Source organism: Marmota marmota, unplaced genomic scaffold, assembly GCF_001458135.2.
Source record: "Marmota marmota marmota unplaced genomic scaffold, marMar, whole genome shotgun sequence".
NCBI classification, from domain to species: domain Eukaryota; kingdom Metazoa; phylum Chordata; class Mammalia; order Rodentia; family Sciuridae; genus Marmota; species Marmota marmota.
This window is the reverse complement of record NW_026000082.1, coordinates 11,440,810-11,466,496: the sequence shown is the minus strand read 5'-3', so window position 1 is coordinate 11,466,496 and position 25,687 is coordinate 11,440,810. Positions and strand designations below refer to the sequence as shown.

General features: G+C 51.8%; 1 protein-coding gene across 7 annotated transcripts in view; it reads left to right on the top strand.

Annotated features, from left to right (window-relative positions):
• The first annotated feature begins 1,382 nt into the window (after window positions 1-1,382).
• Window positions 1,383-25,687, top strand: part of Acot11 (acyl-CoA thioesterase 11) — a 94,065-nt gene continuing 69,760 nt past the window's right edge. For 3 of the 7 annotated variants that reach the window (XR_007351998.1, XM_048815325.1, XM_048815324.1), the window contains exon 1: window positions 6,758-6,957. Coding sequence is in view for 4 of the 7 variants with exons in the window: in XM_048815325.1 (XP_048671282.1) it covers window positions 6,925-6,957 (33 nt within the window). In the remaining 3 variants the exon portion in view is untranslated. Of the gene's footprint in view, window positions 1,661-6,757; window positions 6,958-7,217; window positions 7,368-14,350; window positions 14,371-25,687 lie in introns of those variants that run through there. The other 4 variants (XM_048815322.1, XM_015484953.2, XM_048815321.1 and 1 more) reach the window with 4 other exon arrangements.

Here is a 25,687-nt window from a genome sequence, read left to right as displayed (position 1 = left end):
AGCAACTGTGAGGCACTAAGTAACTCAGTGAGACCCTGTCTCTAAATAAAATACAAAAAAGGGCTGGGGATGTGGCTCAGTGGTCGAGTCCCCCTGAGTACAATTCCTGGTATAAAAAAAAAAAAGTAAATCAATAAAGAGAGGCAACTTGGAGAGGGATGTGTGTGAGAAAGTATGTAGGGATGATATCAGTCTAGTGATCACAAGGCAGTTTATGGTGGTCAGGTCAATCTTGGATCTTTAGGCTAACGTGTTCTTTCTTCATTATATAATCAATATATGGTGGTGGAAATCTCCCTAAATTATAGGTTTTTCAAAATATGGTAATTCTCTTAATCTATTTACTTTGAGGGTTAATTACAGTGCTCAAGGTAATTATCATAAGTGAATAGATTTCCCAGGAATTTGGAAGTGACTACCTTAGGAGAGAGACTGGTTTTGGGAATGACAGGCCTGGAAGTGTATGAGGAACTTCTGAATCAAAATTTCATTTCCTTGTCCTTCTTTCTTTCTGTCCCCTATTTCCTCCTCCTCCTCCTCCTCCTATTCCTCCTCNTTGCAATCCTCCTGCCTCAGCCTCCTGAGTCCCTGGTCTTATAGACTTGTGGCTTTTTTCTATTTTTTATTTTTTGTATTCTACCTCATTTGCAAATCTTGGCTAAGTCTGAAAGGGAATGAGATGGGTCAAAGGTAAAGTTAGAGCTAATAAAACTGAGTTACCAGTTTTTAGATGAACACCCCTTGGATGATTAACATACCTATGTGTAGAGCTGAGTAGGTCACAGCATTTAAGATAATAAAGGAGATAGACACAAAATGAAGGCAGAGATGCCAAGCAGTATTCTGCTTTCAGTTACCCATAAGACATCTGCAGGTGTAGGCATAGTCACTGCTTTTAGCAAAAGTAGTGTCTCTGAGTCCATTATCCTAGGAGCATATCCTATATCAGATAGTTCATATCATATGTAATACAACATACAGACATAGGGTTGGAGAGATGCCTACATCTCTCAGCTCTAGCCTGACTGGAAGCACATGTCCCCAGATGTCAACAGTGGTTCGCTCTGGGTGAAGAGATCCTGGGTGGCATTGATTATCTTTGCACTGTTTGGAACCATCCATTTTTGTCCCTTTTTTTCCCTCTCAATACCCATAAGGGCAAGGACAGTATGTCCTACTCAGAACCTCATCCCAGCACAGGGCTGGGCCCATAGAAAGCGTTCTATAAAGGTGAGGTCGGTTAGCAGATAGTCCTGTTGAAGACTATAAGGGGTTGGTTTAGCGATAACGGAGGCAATTTTCCCGCCCCAGCGCCAGCTGCACTCGGCCTGGACCTGGTGCCAGCATTTCCGCCCCCGTCCAGTGCCCGGGAACTGACGCCTTGGGTGGGCTGGAGAGCCTGGCGCCGGCCAGGGGGCCTGGACTTTTGTGATCTGCTGGCCCAGCAGCCCGGGGCCGCCCCACCCGCTCCTGGCAGGGGAGGGACCGAGCCTTCTTGTCCAGGAACTCGCCCCGACTGCTCCCTCCTTCGCCCCTGCCTGGCGCCGCTTCCGCGCCTCCCTCCAGCCTCCGCGGTCAGCCTCTGCTCTGGCACCTCCGACGCTCCCCCAACTTCTGCCCAGCAAGCAAGACCGTAGCTCCGGAGTGTCCCAGCACTTGGGTAAGCTCCCCTCCACTCGCCAGCCCATCCCCCACGCCCCCGGAAGGGCCACGTCCCTCCCTCCAGGCTCCTCCTCCCCGCAGGTCTCTCTGGAGGCAGGTGAACCTCTTTCCCGAACTGGCCTCCGGACGGCCAGGTGGTGCCGGATGACCTCTTGCTTGGGCATGCTGTGGCCTGAAGCATCCCGGGATGGGAAGCTGGGGTGGGCGGGCCTCTCGCTAGGACGCGGGAGGACTTCAGAGGCTGCCTGGGGAGGACTTGGGGACCTGAGATTCCGAATCCAGAGGGTGCAGCCAGTGCTGACTCACTTGGGGACGTGCTGGGCCCGGGAGGACAGCCCTCTTGCTAAACAGTCCCTGTGCAAGGAAGTCGGGCCCAGTAGGGGATTCCAGGTGGTGAGACCCCAGAGGTAGGATGGAGTGCGGGGCTGGCGACACTCGCTCCTCCATCCTGGATCTGCCTTCATCATCTGCTGACCCTGCCGCTCTCCATCCGCACCTTGCTGTCTTCTCTTCCTGGACTATTTAGCCTGCTTCTCACTGCTCTACTTGTCCTCGCTTCTTCTCCACAAAGGGCTGGGCATCCGAGGGGCATGGCTTTGAACCACCTCCACTTCCTCTTCCCCTGGTATCACTACCCCCTTCCTCCACCTCTTCCTCCTTCTTGGGCCCCTGCCCACCCCTTCATTCATCCCACAGCTTCCTGTGTTCTGCCATGCCCTAGGGGGCCCCTAAGAAGCAACTGGAGTTTTCAGCCTGGGGAACAGGAGGGGACTGAGGCCTTCATTGGATCATGTGTTCATGCATGCCTGTGCTTCCACTTGCTCACACAGCCCGTGTTCTTTCCCATTCACTCATTCATTCATTCTGGGGACACTTATTGAACATCTACTATGTTTAAGGCTCTGAGTGAGCCAGAGGTGGTGGTGCATCCTGTAATCCCAATAGCTCAGTAGGCTGAGGCAGGAGGATTGTGAGTTCAAAGCCAGCCTTCGCAACTTAGCATGGCCCTAAGCAACTCAGCAAGACTCTGTCTCTAAAATATGAATAATATATGGAAATAAAATATAAATAAAATGTGAAAAAGAGCTGGGGAAGTGGCTCAATGGTTAAGTGTCCTTTTGGGTTCAATCCCCTATATCCCCCCCAAATAAGACTGAGTGTTCACGGGTGTGTGTGGGTGTGTGAGTATGTGGGTGGGTGAGGATACTCTGTGTTCCATCTCTGCTGCTAGCTTGCTTAAGGTCAAAAAGAGGATATTAGCACCAATTTTCTGAATTTAAGAGAAGAAGCATTGTGAGATATAAAGGGCTATAAAGTGTGTATGCTGTGCGTGCCACTTAGGATGGGAAAGGAAGGCTTCCTGGAGGTGGTGGCATTTCAGTTGTGCCTGAGTGGTAAGGTCTGGATGTAGACTCTTCATTACTCTTGGACCATGGGGTGGAGGCAACGGAAAGAAAAAAAGAAACCCTAGGTGTGTGAGGGAACCGTGGGAAGCAAGCTCATGGAGTGAGAGGATTAGAAGAAAGCCTCGCATGGGACCGGACATGTGCTCCCATGTCTCGGCTGGCTGTCTCAGGCCCCAGGGGAGCAGCCTTGTTCTGAGTGGCTGTTAAACTCTCTAATTGTCTAGGCAGCCTTGAGGGAGTTCACCCTTAATCCAGGGGGGTATACAAGTGGAGACTGGGCTCCTAGGAATGGGCATGGAGCTGTAGGTTCTGGGCCACGGAAGGTACTGAAAAGTGGAAGTTGGAGTGGATGATGTTGGAGGTCCTCCTGCCCAGGGAATCTGTAGTCCTCTATGGAAGGCTAATGGCCCAACAGAAGGAATTTCTCGGGGTTTGGTTATTTATTCTCTCATTCATTTCCTCATTCACTCCTATACCTATTCATTCATTCAATTCATCTATCCATTCATCTATCGCTTTGTAATATCAGGGCCTGTACTGGGGACTCAAATGACACCGATGAGGTCCCTGTGCTTGTGAGTCAAATGGGAAAGACGGACCCAGGCCTGACAGTGACAACTCAGTGGCACTGTGATTTGTCACTGGGTGGGGAGAAAGGGTATGGACCTGCAAAATGAATGTAGACATTTGTGCTCCATCTAGGAAGGCCCGACTGTGGGGTCAGAGAAGAAGGATGCAGTGTGGGAAAAGGGATGCTTGGAGGAGAAAATACTCTGGGCTCACAGAGCTTCCAGAGCAGGCTTTCTGCAGACAAGGAATGTCCCAGAGGCTCACTGGAAGACTGGGCCTTTGGGCTGAGGACATCACAAGCTCTTTCCACATTAAAAACAAACCTGTTGCTGGGCATGGTGATGCACACTTGTAATCCCAGCAACTTGGGAGGCTGAGGCAGGAGGATCCAGAGTTTAAAACCAGCCTCATCAGGGTGAGGCCCTAAGAAACTCAGTGAGACCCTGTCTCTAAATAAAAATACAAAATAGGGCTGGGGATGTGGCTCAGTGGTCAAGTGCCCCTGCGTTCAATCCCTGGTATCCATCAAACCAAAACAAATACAAAAACAAACCTGTCATAATCCCCGGTAACAAACAAACAAACAAATAAACAAAAACAAACCTGCCATGCCAGCAGCTCAAGAGTCTGAGGCAGGAGAATCACAAGTTCAAAGCCAGCCTCAGCAACTCAGAGAGGCTATAAGCAACTCAAGTGAGATCCTATCTCAAAATAAAATAAAATGTAAAAAAGGGCTGGGTATATGACTCAGTGGTTAAGTACTCCTGGATTCAATTCCTGGCCCCAAAATAAATAAATAAATAAATAACAAATAAATAAAATCTGGGCTTCATTCTCTCCAGTGGTAACGTGGGAGGACTGACTTAGGTCCCTGGTTCTCAAAGTGAGGTTCCTGGTGATCAGCCGGAGCATCACTGGGGGGATTATTTCAGTTCTTGGGCCCTTCTTTGGCCCTGTTGAACCAAAAACTCTGGATATGGGCCCAGCAATCTGTTTTAACAAGCCTTCCAGGTGGTCCTGACTCAGGCTGAAGTCAGGCTTCTCTGGACTATGTATGATTCATGCACATGTTTCATGCCTCCTGCATTTGGGGCCCTGGTCTGGGTGCTGGTGGGCAGGGAGAACAGAGATGAGTAAGATGTAGTTTCAGCCCTCAGGGGGCTGCCGGGTGAGTTGGAAAGGGGATGCAGATACCCATGGGAATATTCTCTACAGGAACGGATGGTTCAGAGCTGCTGAGGCGATGAGACAGGAGCTAATTCTTTAATAAAATAACATGGGAAAGAGGAGACCTTTGTGAGCTGGATGGGTCTCTGCAGAAAGATCTAGCTCTCCATTGTTGTTTCTGGAAGTCCTCTTATAAGTCTAACCGAAGCCTTTTACCTTATACCTTGTTGTGGGGTTGTGCAGACAGGGCTTTGGACTTGAGGTCAGGAGTGGTCAGGAGTGGTGATTCTAGACAATGTCCTCACTTTGGGTGGCTCCCTGTCCATCCTTGGGCCTCAGTTTGTCCATTTCTAAGATAGGGTCGCTGGGCTAAATCCAGTGAGGCCGAGACATGGTGTTCCTTTGGAGAGAGGGTGGCTGGGGTCCAGAAGCCCTCTGGGTTTCCATTCCTTCCTTTATATAGTTGAGGGCCCTGAAAATTGCCCTGGCTGCCTGCCTATCAAGTTAGCTCAGGGACTGAGTGAGATGAGCTGTCCCTCTTGGGGCTTGTTTCTTTCCCAGTCCAGGCAGGTTGTGTGAGACCTCTTCAACTCATGCGGCCCTCATCATGTTGGGTGTGTTCGTCATTCCCAGAGGCACCTGGCATCAGAGGCCCTGCAAGATGAGGCTCCTCAGAGCCCTGCATCTTCTTCTGTTCCTGTTAGCCCGTCCACCTCACTCCTCTTCTCAGTCTATCCAGAGCCATTCAAACTTCAGGCCAGCTCTGGCACTGCCAGGAAGCAACCTGGATTTTCCCAGTTTTCAGTGCCGGTGCTATCTGTGGGCCATCTTGCTGTTTTTAAGGTCTTGCTGATTTTAATTTCTCATTTGTAGACACAGAAATGCTGACAGATACAAGCTCTTTGAGGGCAAGGCCTGAGCTCACAGGGAAGGACATTATAGTCCTTGATTCCCAGAGCAGGGAGGCTTAGAGAGGAGGGGTCTTGCCTGGAGTCACACAGCACATTAGTGAAAGAACCAGACCCAGAATCCAGGTCTCATAAACATGCCCAGAAGAGACAGTATTGAGCTTATAGTGAATGAACTAGAAGCATGAGGGACAGAGGAGAGGGCAGAGGGCTGGGAGCTGGCCTGATCGGTTTGCAGGTGCTTTGTAGTTATTGGCTGTACCACCTGGGGCACCTTCCTGTTGGGTGCCTGGCTCACAACAGGGGCCTGATTGTTATGGGGTGATTGTTATCTCCCCCATCCACTTGTCTTCCGCAGCTCTCTTGCCTGGATCCCTTCCCCCACCCTTTTATTTTCTACCTTCCAGGCTCTTTACTGTCCCAACTTCAACTTGAGTGTCAAGGTCTCCTGGTCAAGCTTCTTGCAGGAGTCAGGGGGAGAAGGGGAAAATCCTGGTGGTGACTACAGGGGGCTGAATCCTGCATGGCCATCAGGTGGAATTTGGCAGGTGCCACTTTTAGAAGAATCTCACTGCCCATGTTAAAGAAGTGAGTGGTGCGCCCTGCCTCTGGCCAGCAGCTGCTGGGCTTGACAGCCTGGATGGGTGGAGCAGGCAAGCGGCTCTCTCCAGGGTGAAGAGTCCTAGCAGGTGGGTCCGCTGTCTCTGCAAGGTGGCTGGCAGCGCCCTGGCCTCCCGCTATGCTGCAGCCTGACCCCTTGTGGACGGATGGAAATCTGGACCTGGAGCTGAATCTCCGGCCCCTGGGGACCATCCTGGAGCCTAGGGTCCCCGTGGGGAGGATGACGGAGCCCGCATGGGGGCTGGAAATGGGGGTGATTGGAGTTTGGCTGGGGTTGGAAGCCGAGTGAGCTTCCGGCTGGGTGTCCAGTAGGTGGGGACTGGCTCCCGAAGCGCCGGTGCCCAGTTGGCCGCCCCTGAGAACCCTTTTGGGCAGGGGTTCCAGGAGGAGGGGGGGCAGGAGCGGCTGCGGAGAGGCCGGGAGGCGGCTAGAAGCTCTGGCTGCGGAGGGCGGGAGCTCGGGAGGAGGAGCCCGAGGCCGCTGGCTGCATTTGGAGCCCCAGCCGGAGCCGGCTGTGGCTCAGGTGACCTGAGGCTGTCTCTGGGAGCGCGCTGCTCCCCACCGCCTGGTCCACACTGCTAGAGGCCGCAATGATCCAGAATGTCGGCAATCACCTGCGAAGGGTATGACCAGTGGGCTGGGGCGCGGGAGGCTGGGGACCCAGAAAGATTAACGTTTGCTTTGGAAGTTAGAAGTTCTGCTGCTTCTTTTTTTCACTTTCCACGGGCCATTTTCTAGCTCTCTTTGGAAAGAAATTGCAGAAGCCCGGGGCTGTTTAATTATAAGCAGCAATTTCCAAACAAGCCCTAGGGACCACTAGATCCCCAAGGGCTGGCTGTTTGACTGGAATCACTCGCAGCGAGTTCTGGAATTCTTGTGGGGTTGTGCATTTCTGCAGGCGCAGTTGTGTGTGTGTTTCTGCTGGCCATCTGAGCTGGCTCTGTGGTATTCCAGCTCCCCGCTCAAAGCCCTTTGAGCGATGGAAGTTACAGGATGAAGGTGTGTACACCCTCTAATGACGGAGCGCAACCGGGTAAGGACGGGAGAGCAGTCGCAGGACCATGTGAGGGAAAGGCCATGTGGAAAAGTGTTCCTTGAGGTGACCTTGAAGAGCACTTTCCCCTAGAACCTCCTAACAGGGACTTTGGAGCTGAAATTTCATGTTGAGGCCCCAGGCAGACTCAAGTGCCTCTCAGTGTCTGGCAGGGATCTTTGACCTGGTGCATGGAGAAGAGCTCAGGACAGACTGGCAGAGCTTTGCTGGGTGTACAGTGACTGTCTATTGAGGACATTTTCAGCAAAAAAACTTTTAAAAAGGGACCGGAGCGAATAAAGAAATATCTTATTTGTCCCCCACCTCCACCTGCACAGCCACCTTTCAACTTGGTCTCCTGCCCCTCCCAGTGCACCTGTCTTCCCACAGCCAACCCCCTTCACACTGATTACCTGACGCTGGGGATCTTGGTGACCTGGCTTGTGCATGCCTCCCTCGAATCCCCCCATCCTGCCCCTCTGCATTCTCAGCAGCAGCCCACTGTCCTGCTTTCCATGGTCTTAGTGTCTCCGTGGTCTCTCTTTCAGGCTGGTGTCCATGCTGTGCCTTCTCCCAGTCACCCCAGCCTTCCTGTGCCTCCCCTAAGCTGCCTCTGTGGCAAGTTCCTCCTGAGCCATCAGATTGAGCTCAGATGCTGCCTCCTCTGGAAAGCCCTCCCAGATTTCTCACATCACTGTGCACCGCTATGTGAGCTCCTTCTCATACTGGAATGTGTGCTTGACTCGCGCGTCCACCTCTCGCACAAGCCAGTGAGCTCCATGCAGCTGCTCCTGGTGAATCCAGCACAGAGCTGGGCCTGGCCAGAGTCCAGGGAATGATTAGTGAATCAATGAGAACAGGCGACTTCTCAGCCAGGGCAGGTAGGATCTGGACAGCAGGGCCCAGGGGGCAGAGAGAGGGTCTTCCAGGTGGGTGGGCTGCCTGTGTCTTTTCTTGGTCCCTGTCATATTTAACCCTTCAGGACTATTTTCCCATTAATCCTCATCTGTAACTGGGGACAAGCGGGTGGGTAAGAGTAGTGTCATTTTATAGTAGCAGATCCCCATAAGTGCTGCCCACGCCAGGCACCAAGCCAAAGTCAGGCACATGTTACTTCAATCAGTTCTCTGAGGGAGGTACACTCACCACCCCCAAATTGCAGATAAAGAATCTGAGGCTCTGAGAGGTGAAGTGATTTGTCCCAGATCACACTGGTAGGAAGTGGCAGAGCTGGAATTTGAATTCAGTGGTCCTGGCTCCATAGTTTGAGCTTTTAAGAAACCTGAGACAGGGCTGGGGATGTGGCTCAAGTGGTAGTGTGCTCACCTAGCATGCGTGAGGCACTGGGTTCAATTCTCAGCACCACATAAAAATAAAATAAAGATATTGTGTCCACCTAAAACTAAAAAATAAATACTAAAAAAGAAAGAAAGAAAGAAAGAAACCTGAGACAGAGTTGGGCATGGTGGTGCACTCTTGTAATCCCAGTTCAAAGCCAGCCTTAGCAATCTATTGAGGCTCTGAGCCACTTAGCAAGACCCTGTCTTAAAATAAAAAATAAAATAAAAAGGATTGAGGATGTATCTCAGTGGTTAAGTGCCCCTGAGTCCAATGCCTGGTACGAAAAAAAAGGAGAAACCTGAGACAGCCAGTTGAAGGTCTAGAAATGACATTCAACCCACATGTCCTGAGCCCATCTGCCATTTGGTTCCCCGTACTACCTCCATTGATTCTTGGAATGGAGCAGGGTGTAGATGTGGAAATTGGGCTCATGAGAACACAAGGGACCTCACATCAGCTAAAAGCACTGTGACCTTGATTGCTACCTTTGAACTTGTGCCTGATTGGCAGAGATTCTTGGATTTCCCTTGCCTCTTCCCTTAGCTCTTCTTGAATTCGGGAGATTTGGGAGGGATGTTTTCTGGTTTGGTATCAAAGCTGTTTTTAATGAAAAGCAAGCAAACCCAAAAACCCCACCAAACTATTTTCACTAGGTACGAAGAAGCCAGATTAAACTGGGAACAGAAGTAAGGGGTTGTTTCACAAGTCCCACTTTGCATGGTTTGGGGACAATTTCCAGTACCCTAAGGCACTGCAGACAGAGTGAGTGTTGAAGTCTGGTAATTCTGGCTCCTACTCATGACTGGGTACCAAGCAAACACTTGGTGTGTATAAGTGACTGAGTGAGTGACTGAAGCTGTGAGTGCCACCAAGCCTGGTGGCAGGCAGGGTGCTGTGTGTGGATCTGGGGATGCTGGAAAGTTCTTCCTGTCCTGTCTCATAAATGTCTCTTCTTTCCCCATCCAAGATGTCAGTCTGTACTGAGAACTGAGTCTTGCACTCCTGGCGGTCAAGGGACCACAGGCACCCTAGTAAAAGGCTGGCCAGACTCTTGAGAGGCCTGGGAACCTATATCCAGTCTCAGGTCTGGCCTGGGCCAGGTCAGTTCCCTGTACAACCTTTTTACTCCAGAAATGGTGACAGAGATATTTGACCTAGTTCTCCCCAAAACAGCTGGGGGCATCTGTGCTTGTGTTCATAGACCTATATGCTGGCTATACCTCTAGCATGATTGTGCTACCTCACTATGAACCTGAGGGCAGCTGGAGGAACTTCTATCCCAACTCATCCTACCCAGCCTTGTTAGGGGTCTGGCCCTTGTTAGGGGTCTGGTGGGGAGGTTTAGGACATGGCATTTGGATTAGAATCTTAGGTTCACTCCATATTCACTGTGTGACCTGGGCCAGGTGTTCCTCTGTCCGGGTCTCAGCATGTTGGGTGATCATAGAGGTCCCCTAACTCTGACATCTGGAAACCTGAACATTTGTGACAGATCTGTGTATCACCTTGAGGGTGGTCTTGACAGAGAAAGGCAGGGGCTGGTCTCCCTGGAGGAGAAGGAGGAGGAGTGGTGGAGAAGTAGAGACCTGTAGACATAGAATGATGTGCCTGTCACATAGCAAGGGTTCAGAAATGACTAAATGAAGTCATGACCACGGAAGTGGGCTGAGGTGATCCCAGAGGAAGAGGTGAGACTTGAACAATCATTATCAATCTCTTCAGGAGCGGTGTGTGAAATCCAGTCTGGTCATGGGCAGATGCCCTTAGTGTTCTTAATCTGTCTGGAGGACTCTTCCTATCCTTCAAAGTCCAGCCATCGCTTCCCATTTGAATCCCCATCCTACCTGGCCCCAGAGTAAATGAAGTCTGCTCAGGATGTGCTACCCACTTCGCTTGTTCCCTCCACAGGTACTTAACTCCAGAGGATTAACTTGCGGCGGGTGCTGACAGCTAATAGGGGACAGATGGTAAAATGGTAGTCAAATCAATACCAACGAAAATCTGTATTAAGTACTGTGACTAAAGAGTCATTGCCCTGTGCGAGCTATGCATCAAGCATGCAATAACTTATTTATTCCTTGTAACAACTCTGTGAAGTGGATAATGTTATTGTGTTCATATTAAAGGTGAAACTGAGACAGAGAGATTAAGTAATATCCCCCATATCACACAGCTAGTAGGTGGCATTGCAGGGCTTACCAGGCTGTCTGGAGCACTGAGATCTGAGAGAACAGAGAGGGAGGTCAGGGGAGAGCTCTTTGAGCAGGTGACAGTTGAGCAGAGATCTAGTGGCTGAGCAAAGGCAGCTGTGGGAAGACCTGGGGAGGAGCATTCCGGGCAGAGGGAGCAGTGTTCATTTGTAGGCTCTGAGGTGTGGGAGCTTGGTGTGTCTGACAGCTGAATGGAGCCCAGGTGGCTTGAAGTGGGGAGAACCAGGGGCAGAACACTGGAAGAGGCAGAGATGAGGCTCTGAGATGCTGCAGCTGTGCATCTGGGCCTTGTAGGTGAGGGGGTTTGGTGTGCTGTGAGCTCCTTGAGACTCTCTGGTCCCCAGGCTTAGTACAAGATGCACAGCCCCTGCAAGCTGGACTCGGGGACCCAGGGAAACAATCTTCCTGACTCCGCTTCTCTGTGTGGCTAGCACTCTGATGGTCCCAACTGCCTTCCCAATGACTCCAACTCCTCATAGCAGGGAGGCAGGGATAGGATCAGCCCCCTGCACAGATGAGGTACAAAGAAGTGAGATGAGGTGCCTGGGTTCCTGAAGCTGGCCAGAGAGACTCAGGACCCACCTGCTACCTTGGGACCCTTCTCCAGGTCTTTCTTTGGCAGGAAAGCATCTGGAACCTCTGTGCACCCAGTGGGTGGTTTCCATCACCCTTGGACCTACCCCATCCAGCCTCCTCTGCCCACACTTGCACACTGAAAATGTGGGCTTGGAGTCCCAGGCTGTCTGAGCTGATCCTCCCATGCATATATCAGGGTCTAGGGAAGGTTGTACCACCACCCCGGCCTGTGCCTGGGCTGGTAGTGGGACTGTGCTGGCATCTTGGAACTTTTGGAGAGCTATTCACTGCTCTGCCAGACAGCGAAAGGGTCCAGAGAGACCTGCCTACTTACTTTGCCTTTGTAGGCTCCAGTTTTTTGATCTATGAAGCAAACTTGCCAGGTTGTTGATAGAATTAGCCATTGGAGGACTGTAGAACTCGGCATGGGATTGGCCTTGGTTAGTACTCGTTCCTTTTTTTCCCCATCTCATCTGGACTTGAGTTTCCTCAATGGCCCAGTGGCAGGGCTGGTTGGTCTACTGAGATGGTAAGAGGTAACTTTTCTGTTGAGGACCTACTAAGTGTTAGGCATATTTAAATGTCCTAACAGCTCTGCAAGGCTGCTGGCATTCAACTGGCTTTCTTTCCCCCTCTTTTGGTATTGGGGATTGAACTCAGGGGTGCTTTACTACTAAGCTACATCCCAGCCCTTTTTATTTTTATTTTGAAACAGGGTCTCACTAAGTTGCAGAGGCTGACCTCGTATTTTTGATCCTTCCAGCCTCCTGAGTCACTGGAATTATAGGTATGCACCACCATGCCTGGCTCAACTGGCTTCTCAGATCAAGGCTCTGGCATTAAGTCACTTTGAGCTAGTTAGACAATTCGAAGTCTTGCCTGATCCTAGGCTCCAGCTGGGCAGGGATCCTGGGTACCAAGGCTCTTTACCTTGTCCTGGTCCGACCTGGCTGAGCCAAGAAACTGACATATTTGCCTTGTACCTGCTCTGTCCTGTGGTTCCAGGCACAGGTGGTGCTGCTAGCTGGGTCCTTGGCCAGCTCCCTGGCTACAAGCCTGTGCCCTTGTCATTCCCAGGAGCAGCCTCATTGCAGGTCAGAGGTGGCATCAGGACAGCAATAGGCCCAGAGTTTGGCACTTTGGGGATGCAGGAATGAGTCAGACTGGACCTGTCCTCAGGTGCCCCAGATGATGGGGAGATAGAGAGAGGATCACGTGATGATGGTAGCACAATGTGGCCAAGCTGTGGCAGATGAAAGCCTTGAGGTGGCCTTTACCAGCTCAGGGAGGGGTCAGGACAGGCTCCGTGGAGGAGGTGATGGATTGGCTTCCCTGAGAGCTTTTCTGGGTTAGGAAGTGCAGTCTAGGAGAGGCACCTGTATGTGAGAGGTGGGAAAGAAGCCAGTTCCACAAGGAAATGAAGGAATTTAGCAGGGACCCCTGAGGACACTCTTTCTGCCCCCCTTGACTATGTAATATGTGTGTGTATGGGGGTGGGCAGGAGATATACATATACATCTCCTGCCTGGGTCTTCCTCAGTGGTAATAATTTGCCCTCAGCCAATTACACATTAACTCATTAATGTCAGTAGACACAAACTGGTAAGCCTTTTTGGAGAGTCTGCCCAGTGGGCAGAACCAGCTCCAGCAGGGAGAAAGCAGAATCTCAGCTCTACCACTCAGTGGCACAGAGCCTCAGCTTCTCTGATAACCAGGCTTCATTTGGCTCCCTCTCGTGTGCCAGAGGCACGGCTCCTTGTCCCTCGAAGGCCTAGGTGAGGAGTAAATGGAATCATGCAGAGCCACTGTAGAATGTCACAGCCAGATGCCAGACTTCAGAGAGACACGTGCACCAGCCCCTGCTCTGGGGCTTTTCCTGGCTCCTCGTGTGCACTTTGCCATCTAGAATGTGCTGTCCGTGCTTTATCAAATCAGGCTGTTCAGAGCCAGTGAGTCAGCAGCTGGGCTGGGCTCGGGCTGAATCCGGGCTCTGGGGGCTCGCTGAGGGGCAGCAGTGCCAATTCTAAGGTCTCTCCACTCCTAAGCTATGTCCTATTTGTGACCCTAGAACAGGCTGTGATCCGCCCCGGGGTGTGGCCTGGCCCAGGTGTGGTCCTGGTCCCCAGTCAGAGGTTGTTAAAGGCCCTTTGGCCTCTCTTAAAGCACCTCTGGTTTCCAGGAGCCTCCAGGCCTCTGCACCAGGTAGGTCCATGTTTTCTTTTGATCCCTTGAGAAGGTTGTGGAGAGACCTAGTACCTCTCTTTTCTCCGGGGATCCAGCCCCAGTGAGCTGTGGCAGGGACAGAGGGGAGGTCTGGAGCCAGAAGACCCTGGTGTGATCTTGATGAGCTGTTTCTCAGCTTCAGCTTCATCTCCGCATGGCAGGGCTACAGGGTGATGATGGACCCTGTCACTTGAGCAGGTTCACACCGTGAGCTTGACCAAGAAATTAATGTTAGATCGGTCTGCTTGCCTACAGGCTTTGCAAGCAATGGGGTTCATGGAAAGGGTGGGCCCGGAGAGAGGAAGGGGCCAAGGATTAAATGACTTTAGGGTAGGGGTGGGGTGGAGGGATGGTCTGTCCACGAAGAGAGTCAGAAGGGGAAGAGCCCAGCACTGCTTCCCACCCCACCCTGAGGGCCTCCTGGGACTCTGAGCTGCTCCGGTCCTACCCTCCCCTTGATTTTGAAGATAAAAGCAGAGCTTCTAGGCAGCAAGTCTAAGAAAGGTGTGTCTCTTGGGGAAACTGGTTCTTAGCTAGGCAAACAGGTGAGTGGGAGGGACTTCTGAGCTGGCCAGGCTGGCCCTGTGGACAGGGAGTGGTGGTGGGGTGGTGACAGCCAGGGTCTTTACCTCAGAGATCCCTCCACAGCCCAGGTAAGATCCACTCTTCAGAGACCACCTCCCCAGTCAGTGGTGTTCCCCTATTGCCTGGAGGGCAAGGGAGTGGGGGAGCAAGAGAGGAGAGTCTGAAGTGCCGGGAGTAGGGGCCTGGAGATGTGGCTTGGTGGTGGAGCATTAGCCAGGCTTTGCAGGAGGCCTTGGGACTGATCCCTAGCACCTGTAAAAATCCGGAGGAAAGGAGTGCCATGGACTGGTGACCTGACCTCCTTCTGGGGGTGTTCCTTCTGCAGAGAGCCCTTGCTGGGTTCTGGAGTCAGAGAACCTCAGTTCAACCTCTCCTTTGCCTTTTACTGGTCAAGAGTCCTTGGAGGGATCTTTTATTGATGAATTTTTTGTTTTCCTCATCTGCGAAGTGAGGATTTCTGCTTCTATTTTTTGTTTTGAGACAAGGTCTCACTAAGTTGCCAAGGCTGACTTTGAATTTGCAATCCTCCTGCCTCAGCCTCCTGGGTTGCTGGGATTACAGTGGAGTTGAGAATTTAAGGATCCCCAAGGACTGGACCTGGCACACAGTGGCTGCATGACAAGTGGTAGCCTTGGATTTCTAAAAGCGATCTTTTTTTTTTGGGGGGGGTGGGGGCGGTGTGCCAGGGATTAAACTCAGGGGCACTGAGCCACATCCTCAGCCCTATTTTGTATTTTATTTAGAGATAGGGTCTCATTAAGTTGCTTAGTGCCTCACCATTGCTGAGGATGGCTTTGAACTTGTGATCCTCTAGCCTCAGCTTCCTGAGCCGCTGCAATTACAGGCATGTGCCACCAAACTGTGGCTCTTAAAAGCAGTCTTTGAGGTTCTGCTAGGTCACTTCTTGGGCAGCTCCTGACCTGTGGGCAGCACTCTGGCTCCGTGGGACCCCTCCTACAGGCTCTATTCCTTAGCATGGAAGGAGCTCTAACATCTAACATCTAGGACCTTCCTGTCCCCATGTCCCCTTCCAACTACTACCATGTTTCTTTGCTCCATTTCCCCTTAAAAATTGCTGAGTTTTCTGTGATCCCATTTCCACTTGGTTACCTCTCATCCTCTCCCTAAGTCATTCTGACGGAATCCTCCATTTCCCTCCCCACTCCCTTCCTGTGGTTAAATTGGGGAGAACTTCTCTCCCCATGTGCTTCAGCTCTGCTTGTGGCTCCTGGAGAGCCACCCTCCCCAGGGCCTGCTCCTACCTGGCTCCCTCTAGGCTCCTCCTTCCTACTGGCCTGTGTCAAGTGTGGGTGTCTCTGGCTACCTTCTCTCCTTGGGTCTTGTTTATACTGGTCCTAAGACTGCAAAACAAACCACCTCAGACTTAGTGGCTTAAAACAACTCTTTATGACATCTTGATGCCCAGGAGCTCGATCAGGGTTCTACTGGGTGATTCTTCTGCCCTGTGGGGCACTGGTGGAGGTAACTTGGTGGTTTTTAGCTGGCAGATGAGCTAACTGACTTTGTTGGCACCTCAGTAGGGATGGCTTCAAGGTTGGGCTTAGATGGGACTGTCATTCAGAATACCCACAGATGACCTCTGTAGTGTGACAGTCTCAGGGGAGTCAGATTTCCTACCTGGCAGAGGGCTACAGAGTAGGAGGTCCCAAAGGCCTGGGTGGAAGCAGCAAGGCTTCGCATGATCTGGTCTGGTTGAAATGTCACCAAAGTTGACTCAGATCCAGGGGTGGGGATTCGATTCTACCTCTCAGTAGGAGTAGCAAAAAATCAGCTGCATTTTGACCACAAAGTTGCAGATACTCACATGCCTTTTTTTTTTTGGTACCAGGTATTGAACCCAGGGCGCTTAGCCACTAAGCCACATCCCCGTCCCTTTTTTATGTTTAATTTAGAGTCAGGGCCTTGCTGAGTTACTTTAGGCCTCACTAAATTGCTGAGGCTGGTTCTGAACTTATGATTCTCCTGCCTCAGCCTCCCAAACTGCTGGGATTAACAGATGTGCGCCCAGTTCTGTTTTATTTTTTTGTTTTGAGACAAGTTCTCACTAAATTGACAAGGCTGAATTTGAATTTATAATTCTCCTGCCTCAGCCTCCTGGGTTGCTGGGATTACAGACATGTGCCACCGTGCCTGCCCTGGAACTCCTTGACACCTCTCTGAATGTCTAATTCTTGCCAGGTGTGGTGTCACATACCTATAATCCCAGTGGCTCTGGAGACTGAGACAGGAATATTGAAAATTCAAATACAGCCTCAGCAATTCGGCAAAGCCCTAAGCAACCAAGTGAGAACCCTGTCTCAAAAAAAAAAAAAAAAAAAGTCTAGGAATGTAGGAATGTGTCTTAGTGGTTAAGCACCCCTGGGTTCAATCCCTGGTACCAAATAGATAAATAAATTTCCCAGTCACTCATTCCAAGCCTGAGCCTTCCCTTTCTCTCACCCTCCTGCCTGGGAGCCACCAGCAAGTGGTGCTGGAGGGAAATCCAGCCCCTGTGGGGACCTACATGGCCTTGGGCAACCTGGCCCCGTCTGCCCTCCTGACTTCTCCCCTTCCACCTTCTTCCCCACGGACAGCCAAACCCCTCTGTTTTCCGCCTGCCACCCTGCAGCCCCAGGGCCTTGTGCAATTGCTCCTTGCCATTTACCTTAGGCAGGAGCTCTCCATTTCCCACCCCAGGTCACCTCTTCCCACCCACCACCTTCTCTCTTGATGACATCCCTGTTTTTCTCTCTTCTGGCACGGTCCATTCTCTAAGATGACCTTGTTTCTTTTTGCTTACTATCTGTCCGTGAGGCTGTTGTGTGCTATCCTGTGTTCCCAGCTCCTGCAAGTAAGGAATAGGAGTTTAACAGAGAGAGACACCTGCTAGAGCCTCTTTCTAACCTTGTTTATCCTTGTGTCATCTTGATTTTATACCTTATTAGGTCTTCTGCTCTCTGACCCAGCGGGCCGCCCGCTCTGCAGCCAGAGTCCCCCATGCAGCCTGGCTCCCCCTCACCCCACAGTTCCTCCTGCAGCCTGGCTGTCCTTCCTGGTCCTGGCCCCTCTGTTCCCCCCTCACAGTGCTGGGCCTCATGCTGCGGCAAAACCCCAGCTGTCTCCTCCCCGCACTGAGTCACTCTTTCCCTAAATGGGACCCCTCACCACCTACCCCCACCGCAGCGGTAAGTCTTCAGCAGCCACAGGGCCAGGGTTTGGGTTACAGCAGGATTGTCACTGTTGAGTTTGTGGACAGACTAAATCATGAGGCTGTTTTCACATAAACAGCTATTAAGCTAGAGCCACCCTTGCACGCAAACTATCCCTTAAGAAAAGGGATAGTGGCCGGAAACACTTCAAGGGAGACCAGCAAAGTGAGCCTTTTCCATTTTCATCTCCTGGGTCTGTTTGGTCTTTTTTTCCCTTTCAGTACTGGGGTTGGGACTTGGGGGTGCTCTACCACTGAGCTATATCCCCTTAATTTTTTTTTTTTTTATTTTGAGGGAGGGTCTTGCTAAATTGCCCAGGCTGATGTTGAACTTTTGATCCTCTGCCTAGGCCTCCCAAGGCTCTGCGATTACAGGCATGAGCCACTGTATTTGGCTTCTTTTTTAAAAAAAATTAATTTATTTATTTTAATTAGGTATATAAGACAGTAGAATGCATTTTGATTCATTGTACATAATTGCAGCACAACTTTTCATTTCTCTGGTTGGACATGATGTAGCATCACACCCTGTGTGCAGTCATACAGGTACCTAGGGTAATGATGTCCATCTCATTCCACCATCTTTCCTGCCCCCATTCCCCCGCACCCCACTTGGCTTCTTCTGCTTGGTCTTGTATGTTACAGACTTTCAGGTGGCCTTCCATGACTGGGTGATTCATTCAAGCCATCTGACCTGGTATTGAATGGAGCAGGCAAATAGGGTACTCCTTTGGAGATGCCTTTCAGCTTCAATTTAATATGTTTTTACTGAGCATTTAAAATGTTTGGGGTCTATGCAAATGCAAGATTTGCAGATATGTCTATTCTTGCCCCAATGGGCCCCTCTCTGTGCCTGGCATATCTTATTCTTTGTTACCCCAAGCTGGATTCTAGTGATTGTCACATTTGATTCTAAGCATTTATTTCCCCCCTGAGGGTCTTGAGCCTTCTAGGGGCCTGGGAAGTAGGAATGGTCAAGCAACCGAGTGTTGGACTGTGTGGACATCTGTGGGAGGCCTCATGAAGGGCCATGGACTCCATCTTGTTCAAACCTGATTCTTCATTGAAATGAAGCCTTGGTGGAAGAAAGATTTTGTGTTCAACAGGCAGTACTGGGAGGAAAAGTGAATATCGTTGTCACAGGATGGGGCTAGGAGGCCCCAGCTGACCCATGCTCTCCAAAGGTCACTTTACCAGTCTCATCAGATGTCCCTTATCCAGGGCCCTGCTCAGGCCTTTCCTCTCTAGACAGTTTCCTGTGTCTTTCAACCATACCTGGCTTTTTTATGTGTATGTGTGTGGGGAAATCCAGAACTGAACTCAGGGGCACTTGACCAGTGACCACATCCCCAGCCCTATCTTGTATTCTGTTTAGAGACAGGGTCCACTGACTTGCTTATCACCTTGCTTTTGCTGAGGTTTTGAACTTGCAATCCTCCTGCCTCAGCCTCCTGAGCGGCTGGGATTACAGACAGGTGCCGCTGTGCCAGGCCCATGCCCAGCTTTTTAACAACATAAAGATCTGCAGTGTTGGGAGCCCTTCCTGTGGGTCAGCTCCTATTCTTTCCACATGTAATCTCATTGAGTCCTCTTTATGACAGTCCTGTTCCCATTTTAGAGATGTGGAAACTGAGTGGTTTAGGTAAATGGCTTAGGGTTATCCAGCCAGCCAGGCAGGGCAGGAGCCAGCACAGTCTGAGCCTGCTGAGCCAGGCCTCCACCTCTGCTCACCCGGTGCCTTTCTGTGCTTTTCTTTCTTCTCTCCCTCCACCTTTTTTTTTTTTTTTCAGTAAGCCTTTCTGGTGGGCTCTTATTCCTTTGAGAGTGTGGAAAACAGTGGGATGTCATGGGGCTAGGACAGGTTAAAGCTGTGTTGCAGGCCAAGAGTGGGAGGCTGAGGGAAGAGGGCCATGTGCAGCCTGTGCCTGGAAAGAACCGTGGCGCCCTGTCTGCTCCGCAGCCTCCGCCTCTCAACCCTCAGGTTTACCAATGTGAGGCCTTTGAAGCAGCCCCACGGGGTTGGTGTCCCTCTGCTAAGTCTCCTTCTGAGGCCTGCTCCACCTGCACTGCTTAATAAGGGAATGTCTTCAGTGACGAGTCACACCCCCTGCCCGCCCTGCTCTGCCCTGCTTCCTGAACATTTTAGAGAGGAATGAGTTGTTGTGTGGTGCTGGGGAAGGGGGTAAGGTGGGTAAGGTGGGAAGGAGGAGGCTGAGTGGTAGGAGAGTTCTGAGGCCAGCACCTTGAGGGCCTGCGGGGTGCCCAGTGGGGAGGTATGGCCTGAGGGGCTGGGAGAGGAGCCCCACTTGCTGGGGAAGGCAAGACACAGCCCTCAGCAAGAGGGGCCCACCAGGCTGCCCGCTTCCTGGGGCAGGAAGTCCCAGCGGCTGCCAGAATCCCCAGGCTGAGAGCAGCTCAAGCCAGAGGAATGTGTGGTGTGTGGTGTGTGGGGGGAGGCGGGAGGGGCCCTTCATGTCTCCCTGGCTTCTCCTTCTGCTGTGTGTGTGTATGTGTGAGCGTGTGTGTGCGCATGTCCATTCTGCTGGCCGGGCTCCCTGTCAGCCTCTTTTGTTTGTTCTCTCTCCCTGACCTCATCCCTTTTCTATTCTTCCTTTCCCTCCTCTCCCTTTCTTCCATTCTCTCTCTACCACTGTTTTTCCCCTCTGTCTATAGCTGCTCTCTTTTCTTCTCCCTTCCTGCTGGTGCTCTCTCTCTCTCTCCCCCTCCCTCCCTCTCTCTCCTGGAGGGGAGTTGTGATGCCAGGAGCTGCAGTGCCCAGTTCCAGGGTAAATGAGGCAGCTTGCAGGATGGCAGGGCCTGAGCCTATTGCCTGGTTGCCTGTTGCCATGGTGACCTAGAGGCGGTGGCAGGCAGCAGCCTTGGCTGTCTGGCAGGGAAGACATGTAAGGCTCTGATGAGGTGAGGCCAGGTCTGTCCTTCACAGCCTCTGAATGGCCACCTAGCTGCCAGGGCTCATGAGGTGACTGCCTGTGAATGTGGGTGCTAGGTTGGGTGCTGTCCTGGTGAGTCCCCTGAGGTGCACACGGCAGAGATCAGTCGCGTTTGGGGTCAGCACCCTCCTGGCCTTTTTCTGGGGCATGCTGGAGTAGGGAGTGGGAGGTGGCAGAGGGTCCAAAGGGAGAAAGCCACAGGGAGGTAGCAGGGGTGGAGGTGAGGTGGGTGCTGGGAGACCTGGACGGGCAGATGTGCTTCTCATTAGAAGGGTTTGTGTCGGAGAGAGTGAGCCCGTGGTCCAAGGGAGCAAGCGAGCTCATACTGGACAGTCAGTGGATGGGGTATGGCAGGTGGCATTGCTGTTCTGGAGAGAGGCCCATCTGGCATGTGGTGTCTTCTCCTCAGAGCAGAGGGTTTTCAAGGTACAACCTTCAGCTCACAGAGAGCGCACAGTCTCCTCAATGGTGGTGGCTCATTGGGACAGTGTTCCAGAAAGTGCCTTGACTCTGGACTGTAGGGTACTGACACTACAGGTCTTTCTTGTCTCCAAGGCTGTCACAAGTGCCTGGGAGGCAGCGGTGACTACTCTGCCTGCCAGGCAGTTACAACAGAGTGGCCAAGCAGCCTCAGCCTTGGAGTTAAACAGACTTGGGTCCAAGTCCCACCTCTGCCCTTTGCTGGCTGAATGATTTTGTGTGTGCATATTCAAGGCACCCACCCTCCCTGGGCCTTTGTTCCCCCATCTGTAAAATGGGACTAATAACAGCAGGGTTGTGTGAAGATTAAAAGATAAAAGTGCGAAGATTAAAACTGCATGTGAAATCCTCAGTACTCAGTAAATCCTCAAGGGAGAGCCGTTGTTCTCCATCTTGCTCTGCGTGCATACCCTCTTCAATTTTATGAACAAAAGAAGCTTGTGAAAAAAGCCCAGACAGGTTAAAACACTTGCTCACGTCCCACAGGCCGTTAGTTCTGGGCACCTTGCAGGCATAGTGCCCAACAGTACAGAGAAGAGACCAGTACAGTGAGAATCCTAAATATTCAGAGTGGTCCTGAGGCACAAAGGTGAGAACACAGGCAAAGGCAGAGGCTGTCCTCCATGTCTTCATGCTCTTATCCAAAGGCTAGGTCAGGCTAGCTGAGGTTAAGCAGAACCCCAGCCCCCACAGACTATGCCCCGTCCTGCAGGTCTCGGCCGCCAGCCCCCACGCAGGCTCAGGCCGCACACACTCCTGCAGCCCCTGCCCCTGGGTTACCTCTGGTTCCATGCCTAGCTTCCCATCTGGACCCTGTGAAGATGGCCCCCAATTCAGGTTTGCTCACCAGGGTAAGCCTGACCTAGCCTTTGGATAAGAGCATGAAGACATGGAGGACAGCCTCTGCCTTTGCCTGTGTTCTCACCTTTGTGCCTCAGGACCACTCTGAGTATTTAAGATTCTCATTTTACAGGTGAGGAAACTGACCCCGGGGGGGCGGGGGTTGCCCATTGGTTGTTGAATGAATGAATGAATAGCTGAGTGGACAGAGGGGAAGCCGTTGCCTGAGGCCCCCCTGCTGCTGAGGGTAGGGTTGGGATTCCAGAACTCCAGGACCCCCTGTTCCATGCTGCATCCCTTCTCCATGTTTCCATTTCCCCAAGTGAGAAACAAAGGCTGCTGTCTCTTTGATGGTTGAGAAAAGTGAGCCCCATCTAGCCGACTGACCCGTGCTCTGCAGTCTCCTTGAGTGATGCTCCCGCACATGTGTACAGCACCTCACCGTTAGCTACTGCCTTGAGTTTTGGGGATCTGCTTTTAGTAGTAGTAGTCCCTACTACTTTATCATTGAGCTGCATCCCCAGCCCTTTTCATTTTACATTTGGAGACAGGATCTCACTAAGTTGCTGAGGGCCTTGCTAAGTCGCTGATTTGCAACCATCCTATCTCGGCCTCTGGAGTCCCTGGGATTATGGCTGTGTCCCGCTGTGCCTGTAGGAATCTGCTTTGATCCTTGTCCTACCCTTGAATGGAGGTGGGCTGCTTGTCCCGTTTTTCCCAAAGAGGAAACAACTCAATGACATGCCCAAGGACTGCCTGACTCTCAGCCCATTTGCTTAAGACCTTGGACAGAGCCTTGGGCCTCAGTTTCCCCATCCATGCAACCATTCCAGGTGTAATCAGTCTCCAAGCCCTTCTCACTCATGATGCCAAGGAAAGGTCTGCAGGGTAGACAGAGGCCAGAGACCTGTGCTCAAGCCAGAGCTGGGCAGCTTGGGTGGGATCTGGGACTTCACTGAGCGAGGGTCCCTGAATACTTTGTCAGTGGTAGGGCCTCAAATATTTGCTCCTGGGTCAGATGAGATGTGCATGGAGTGGCATTCAGGAAACACCTTCTCCATTTGCTCTGGCTCCTGGCCAGTTTCTCAGTGGACCCTGGCAGTTCTGATGACCTTGACCTGGCTGAGGGTAGGCATCAGATTTCAGACAAGGATATTTTTACCCTTGGGGGTGGAGGAAGGCAGGTGATGTTCTGGCTCTCTGTTCTAGAATGGGTTGAGGGGACAGGATAGGAATGGGGCCTCATGATGTGTGTGCTCCCTGCCTATGTGAGGTGACACTAGTGAACCCACTGAACAAATGCATATAGTTGGACCACAACAAGCCACACTCTGTGCTCCTGGGCCCTATAGGCACCAGGAGTGGAGAGAGGGTTCCTGCTTGGTGGATCTTCTGTTCTGGTGTCAATCAAATACCCCACGATTAAGTGGGCATTGTCACAATGGAGAGCACGACAGAGGTGAGGCACATGGTGGGTGCCAGAGTGCTGAAGTGGGGAGGAGATAATGCAGCCAGGGAGAGCAGGAGTATAGGAGTGGAGATACCATCTGATGTTTTGTTCATTTATTTTTGTACTGGAGATTGAACTCAGGAGCACACAACCACTGAGCCACATCCCCAGCCCTTTTTATTTACTTATTTTTGAGACAGGGTCTCATTAAGTTGCTTAGGGCCTCACTAAATTGCTGAGACAGGCTTGGAGCCTGTAATTCCCCTGCCTCAGCCTCCTGAGCCATCTGGATTACAGGTCTATGCCACTGTGCCTGGCACAATCTGATGTTTTGGGTAATCAGAAGCCTGTGGTATTTCCCTTCCCAGGCTCAGGATGGCTTCATGGATGAGTGCTCCCTGTTTTACCTAAGAGTTTGATACCCTCTGCTACCCTTTGTTGCCTTGTCTGCTCGGAACCTCAAGTCCAAATGCGGTTCTCTATGGTAGGATCTGGATTCCTACCATAATCTTTTCCTCCCTTATTTGGTTCTTTAACTGGAATTGTTTGCATTTCTGGCCCAGTGAATGTGTATCCTGTGTGTGTCCCCTGTGTGTGTGTAGAGTCCACCTCAGAGCCTTTTTTGGGAAGAAGGTAGGGAGTAGGCCTGGGGGGAGCTTTGGAATGTGGACAGTACTCCTTCTGGCCTGTGAGTAAATGGCTCGGAGGCTGCCCTTGATTGCACTGGTCTCTCAAAGAGGCTGGAAAAGGGCTGAGCCTCCCTGGTGGGGACAGGCATCCAGTTTAGGAATCTGGCTCACACTGTTCAGCCTGACCTGGCTAGGACAATGAGGACTTTCATGGGGCCTTGCCCATGGCTCCAAGGGTGGGCCAGAGGCCTTCTCTCCCTGCCCCCTCAAGGGACTGCCTCAGGGCCCCACCCCATGCCCTTGGGAGAGATGGGGTGGGGGTGGGGGAACACTGGCTTCGTGGTATTTGGCTGGGATTAAGTCCTGCCCCGGGATCACTGGCTTTATAAATTGTCCCAGAACCACTTAAAGGAGCTCATAATCTGGCCCTCACAGGGCTGTGGCTGGGTTCTGGTGAGCTTATGGGTAGAAAGTACTATTAAACAGACCAGCGTCAACTATGTTTGGGTCTTTATTTCTATAGGAAACTCAAATTCAGCTTTCTAAAGTTAACAGTAAGTGATCAGTAAGAGCTAGCCATAGGGTAGGAGTTTTATACACTCACTCTCCTTTCGTTTCATCCCACAGTGACACGTGGAGGTAGGTATTATAATCCCATATTTACCGGTAAGGGAATTGAGGCCCATAGGTGTTGAACAGTGTGCCTGAGGTTTCATGGGGAGGTAGTAGAACTGGACTTGAACCCAAGCCGGGCCAACCCCAATGCCTGTGCCCAGCTGGTGTCGCGGTGGGCATCTTCAGAGGCTGTTCAAGCCTGTGACTCCTGCCAGGGCAAGTGCTGTCCTTTGCACTAGACCTGCTATTCTGAACGGGATCCGCAGGCACTGTGATCTCTGCCCTGACTGATCACTGTGGGCCATACCCTTCTCCAGGAGTCTTCCATGGTTTCTGGGCACTCTGGGTCTGCTCACCAGGTCCCTGACTGCCCACACCTATTTCCACCCCAGCAGGTGTGCCTGGCATTTCCCCACCAGCGTGCTGTGCCCTGATGTCCACACTACCAGAGCTGCTGCTGTTCCCTGCCCCTCTGTTCCCCACAGCCTCTCCGCAGCTCACACAGACGCCTCTTGTCCTGGGTCTCAGCCCTAAGGCTGCCTTGTCATTCGTCTTTTCCTTCTTCTCTTCCACTGGCAGTCATTTGGCGTCTGCTCTGTGCTGGACCTGGGTCTTGTCCTGTGGGGGTGATGGGAGTGGCAGGGCTTGGTCAGTGCTGTGAGGGAGACAGGAGGCTGCAGGAGTCTGGGAGGCCCTGGCTCTCCCTGTGGATAAGGGGTGTGGATAGAGGATGAAAGTGGCAGAGGAGAAGGTGGACAGGGTGGACAGGGGCAAGTGAAGGGGCTCTGGCAGAAGCAGTATTCCTGTGGTGGGGGAGAAGAGCAGGAGCGGGAGCAGTGCTCTGAGGAAGGCACGTGGTTGGGAGCTGTGGGACTGGGGCTAGTGTAGAGCTGCAGTGGCTGGGCCTTGCTCCTGACAACCATGGGAGCCATCAAAGAGTCTTGAGCAGGTAGTGCCTGGTGAGAACTGTTCTTTAGAAAGGTCATTGTAAGCTGAGCACAGGGTTGCACTCCTGCAATCCCAGCAGCTCAGGAGGCTGAGGCAGGAGGATTGCAAATTCAAGGCCAGCCTTAGGCAGCCCTAAGCAACTTCGAGAGACGCTGTCTCAATAAATAAGTAAGTAAGTAAATAAATAAATAAAATAAAATAAAATAAAAAGGGCTGGGGATGTGGCTCAGTGGCCCGGGTTCAATCCCTGGTACCAATCCCTGG